Raw genomic sequence first — 5,327 nt, forward strand, 5'->3', positions numbered from 1 at the left:
AAGCAAGATCGTCGTTCCATCATCATTCTGAATCCTGATACTTCTGATTCCCTTTACTACTGAGACAGTGTCATTCTCCATCTTTACACTGCCTCCATCTGAGCTTGAAAGGGATTCAAACCAATCCTTCCTTGGGGTCATGTGAAACGTACACCCAGTGTCAAGAATCCACTTCTCGTTGCTCTCATCGCTTGTCAGAAAGTTTGCTTCTGAGACCATGAGAGACGCAACTTGATACTCATCTCCTTTTGCTACAGACGCTTCACCCTTCTCCATTAAGTTGAGACCTTTGTTTCTTTCTTTCCAAACAAAACACTGCTTCTTGAAATGACCATCTTTACCACAGACCCAACAAGCCTTTACTGCACCTCGTGACTTAGACCGGCTCTTATGCTTGCCCTTATCAGATGCTTTTGCTCTTCCTTCAGATCTACCCCTGTCTTGGACATACAAAGCTTCTGAGTTACTCTTAAGAGCTTTACCGTTTACGCCTAGCTCAAGAGTCTTTGACCGTATAGCTCCAGTGATTTCTTCTAGAGCTAGAGTAGTCTTACAGTACTTCAGTGTCTCTTTCAATTGATCGAACTGTCTTGGAAGAGACATGAGTAAGACTATGGCTTGGTCTTCTTCAGGAACCATGACCTTGACGTTTTCTAGATTTGAGATTAGCTTGAAGAAATCATTGACGTTCTCTTCGATCGACATACTTTCACTCATCTTGTATGCGTACAGCATTTGCTTCAGGTATATACGATTCGGAAGAGATTTAGCCATAAACATGTTGTCAAGCATCCTTAGCAAACCTGCAGCGGTTTTCTCCTTCACTTTCTTCCTCAGAATATGGTTTTCAACGCTCAAAATGATTGTGGATCTAGCCTTCCCTCTCTTCTCCTTGAGAGTTTTCTCCGTTGAGTCTGAGACCTTTGTGACGGGAGTTACAGATCCTCCACCACTTGCAAGATCTGGATCTTCCGACACCGTGCTTGTCTCCTCCTCTTCTCCAAGGCCTTCCATAAGACCCAACAAATCCAAATGCGCCAACAACTTCTCCTTCCAAAGAACATAGTCTCCATCACCATCAAACTTCTCGACTTCTATTTTTCCTGAAGTCATCTTCAACGTGAGTGCGGAACAATGCAAGAAACTCAGAGAACAGAACCTGGCTCTGATACCAGTTGTTGTGATTTAAGCTCAATATGTTTGTTTAATCAAGTCTTAAATCTCTCTCTCTCTCTCTCTCGTGTTTGTCTCTCGTGTATATTTAGTTTGTTTGTGATTTTAATAAGAACAGAACACAGCAAAGTTTAACGAGTTCAGGCCCTTCTACTTCGCCCTACGTCTCGCCGGGATCTGATGCCCGGAATCCACTAGAATCACTTAGGTTTTATACACATACAACCTCTTAACTCAACCATAGTTTAGTTCTGTTAACTTAACTCGTGTAGCCGTGTAGACAAAGATAGAGTGGTCCTCAAGCGTGCCTCTGAACCAACTTCTTCATTTAGATGGAACAGAGCAGCTCTGCTTCTTGAACTTATCTTGTCCAAAAGAGGAAACAAGAGCACGCGCGCGCCACGTGCTTCACTTACTCGCTTCTCTTATCTAATGGTCACATAACATCTTTCTGTGGGCTTCGTTACACTCGGTCCATCTTCCGCACTTAGCCGTAGAAGGAGAAATACCCCTTCTCCTCTTGATGACTCAAAGACAATACCACAGAATATTTTCTAGACGATCGAGCTCATGACGTGTGGGTTTTGTGGGTTATTTAAATAATAACAATAGCGTCTTATATTTTAAATGGTTCCGGCTATTTTAAATAGTATTATGCACTTTCCATATAGACTATGCATCTACCTGATTCTAGATTTTAAAAGATGGTACGTATGATTTATGGGTATGAACCTGTCCTGCCTAAGTTTGTTTATTCATTATAAAAAGAAGAAGAAAAAACGTTAAATAAGTTACAGAGCCCTACAAACAAAATGTTACATTGGTAAAATATTAAACATAGGATTTAGAAGGCTGATTTATAGATTAGATAATATCTCTAACTCATAATTTCATTTTTCAGTAAATATTAAGAGACCCGTTCCCTGATCTGATATTGCGATGGCAACCAAAAAGAAAGTAGAAATATATAAAGGGAAACAAAAATTGATACCAAACTTGACATGTATAAAAACGCTGAAGTATATCTTCGTAGTTAGTACTCTTTGTTCTTATCTCAACAACACGTTTAAAAACTAATAACAGGTTTAAAATACTCTCCGTTCCTTAATAAACTTAAAAAAAAAAAAAAAAATCTGTTTCAGTGTTTCCAAAATTGATAACTTCAAGAAAATTAATTAATTTTATTAAATTACTATTAGTTAAAAATTATTAAAAATTGAAAATTACAGAAAACAATATGTTTATTATGCTTGTTTAATGTGTTTTCTTAATATGTGTGAAAATACTAAAAAATCTAATTCGATGAAGTATCTAATATCACCGGTTATTAATTTCCTATGCATACGTTGTAAACTTGTAATTAAGATAAACAATTAGTTTTTGGTCGTGAAGAGATTTTTTGGCATGAAAATGAAGTTTTCTCTCTGTTTCATTATAAGTGTCGTTTTAGATTTCGACACACAGATTAAGGAAACAATTAATTTTGTACATTTCCTATAAAAAAATATTATTACCTATACAGTTGAACATATTTCAACCAATAAAAAAATAAATTTTGCATAAAATTAATAAATTTTACATTGAAAATCGAAAACGACACTTATTTTGTAACGAAAAAAATTCTCTAAAACGACACTTAATAATTAATATGAAACGGAAGGAGTATTATTTTAAAACATTTAGTAAATACATACTCTGCATATTTAACTTACCCCAAAAAGCATAAATTAAAAACGAGCTAACAAAAAAGATATAAGAATTTTAAACAGGTGAAAATAAATTAAACAAACGGCAAAACGGTTCGATACAGTTCGGTTCTGGTCTGGTCCGAACATATCTCATCACCGGTCCACTGATTTTGAAACTCAAACAACCGAGTCAACCCACCATACCGCCACCAACCTAGTCTCCGTGTCCACTCAGTGCGCCGCCAATAGCTTCCAAGCGGAGGTTGTTACCAGAGGTCGAGTATGCCAACCCAACATCAAACACCCATTATTCTCCTCCACAAGATAACCTTCGCCGCCGTTAAACAAAGCCAAAAGCATACTCGCTTGCTTAAACGCGTTAGACCCGAGATGTGCCGGCGCAAAACCGGACGTACCGAACCGGTTAGCCCATTGACTCAGCGTCTCGTGTCTCTCCACCCGGTCTGGTCCTTCACAAGCCACGAGATTGCAAATCTGTTTCCCTAAGTAAACTTCCGACATGACTTTGTCTTGGCTACTGGGAACACCTTCCAAAGAATCAAACAGTGTCGAATAGTAATGCAGCGACTCAGTAAACCGGTCTAGGAAAACCGGACCGTTATGATTCGACTCTTGCTCAACCACCGTGAAAATCACCGGTTTAATCTGTTTCACCACGCCGAGAACTTTCTCTATCCCACCGGTACGGCCAAGGAGCTTGTGTAGCTCGAAAACAGAGTTAACCGCCACAGCTTCGATCTCACTCGGTCTAAGCTCAAGCATGGAAGCATCGAGATCGGCCAAGCTATTAGCCACGAAGCCACGATACTCAAACTCGACGTGAATCGCTTCCGCGAGCTGAGCTAACTTACACCCAACCTCATGGAGATGATCGGAGTTATCCGCCGCCGGAGGACCAATCCCGGTTAACCGGAAAACAGGAGGACCACCTTCTCTCAACGCAAGGGCTTGCATAAGCGCCGGCCATTGCAGGCCTTGATTCATGGAGAAGTCGATGACGTGGACTCTCTTCTTCCCTTCGAAAGCCTCGAGGATGGCTTGGTTGGCCGTGAAGTGAGCGAACTTGAGGTAAGGGCACGTCTCGTAGAAGTGCATCTGGAGCGTGTCCGAGAGAGAGTGATCGATCTGAGTCTGCGGCGGAGAGAGGCGGTAGATCCGCCGCGCGAGAGCTTCGGCGAAGTACGTCGCCACTTTCCTCATGGCTCCGGCTTGAGACACGGCTAAGAATCCAATCTGCTTGACGAGAGCTTCCGCTATAGACAAATCGTTGTTCTGGATAGCTTCCGCGCAGGCCATGAGCGCGTGGACTAGGCGCACACCGTTCTCTTGCGAGTCCACCAGGACCATGGACCGAGTTGACTCAGTAGTTGTGGTTGTTACCGTTGTTCCTGTAACCAACGAATCAGGGCTCGAGCATGACTTCAAACGCTTGGTGCTCTGGCTGTTATCACCAGCTTGGTTCGACGAGGAGGAAGAATCTATCGCGAACTGGTTGGATCTCGCGTAAATCGCGTTTCCAGGAATGGCTTTGAGGTCGTAATCGGAACCACCAGCTCCGGCGAGAAACGAGTTGTTTATCTCCGGCGGCGGCGGGTTAAACTCCGTGAGCATGTTATCAAGCCACGAGTAAAGCTCCGACGGGTTGTAGTGAACAGTATCCGTCGCGAGATTAGATAAACCATCTTCTTGAACGTTACCCATCATGGTCTCTAACTGCTCTAGCTTCAACGCAACCTCCGCCATCTCTGACGACCTCACCTTGTAACCCAACACAGCGAGAAGCTCATCCATGTTTCCGCCGTCTTCTTCTTCCTTAACCTTCATCATCTTGTCTTTAGAAGAGGAACCGGTGTTCGCTGTCCCGTGGTTGGGGAATCTAGTATCAGGAGGACCTTGAAACTGATGGAGATCTCTCTTCATGTCTCTGATTTAGTTCGATAGTTTAACTCTAGTTTGGTCTGAGTTTGGGCTCTGATCTTGGATCTAGGGTTTGCTTTCTTTTTTGGGTGAGGAAGAAGAGGAGCATGTGACTAGGTGAGGAATCTTAAGCAATCGGGGATTGCTTTGTTTTTCACTTCTGCTACAACTTCAATGATGATTATACGAATACTAAAAATAAATGATGAATTTTATTTACCAGAGAAAATGAAAATTAATTTATACTAAAAAAGAATGGTGGTGATGGGGCTCGACGACCAATGAATCATGTACCAGAGGAGGGCTAACAGCTACACCTCGAAAGCGATAAGGCTGAGAATATATACAATATTAAATATTTTTATAGTTGTTCGATAACTGCAACATAGTTAAGGTAAAATAAACACAAACGGTGTTACAAAAAAAATGAATTAAATTTTGAAGAGATTGTTTACTTTTTTTTTTTTTTTTTTAGATTGTTTGCTTTCATTGTTGCTGTCAGTGGTAGCTCATATGTCATATATTTTG

The 5,327-nt window shown here is 41.3% G+C and overlaps 1 protein-coding gene across 1 annotated transcript; it reads right to left on the minus strand.

Annotated features, from left to right (window-relative positions):
• Nucleotides 1-2,816: 2,816 nt before the first annotated feature.
• LOC106405764 (DELLA protein RGA2-like) lies at nt 2,817-5,106 on the minus strand. Its single transcript, XM_013846302.3, has one exon. It carries the CDS (start codon nt 4,800-4,802, stop codon nt 3,093-3,095), a length of 1,710 nt encoding a protein of 569 aa, XP_013701756.1. The 5' UTR covers nt 4,803-5,106; the 3' UTR covers nt 2,817-3,092.
• Nucleotides 5,107-5,327: the final 221 nt, after the last annotated feature.

Source organism: Brassica napus, chromosome C9, assembly GCF_020379485.1.
Source record: "Brassica napus cultivar Da-Ae chromosome C9, Da-Ae, whole genome shotgun sequence".
Classification (NCBI taxonomy): Eukaryota; Viridiplantae; Streptophyta; class Magnoliopsida; order Brassicales; family Brassicaceae; genus Brassica; species Brassica napus.

Excerpts from the sequence above, each read along its gene's own strand:
- LOC106405764 (XM_013846302.3), bottom strand. The coding sequence starts at position 4,802 with ATGAAGAGAGATCTCCATCAGTTTCAAGGTCCTCCTGATACTAGATTC.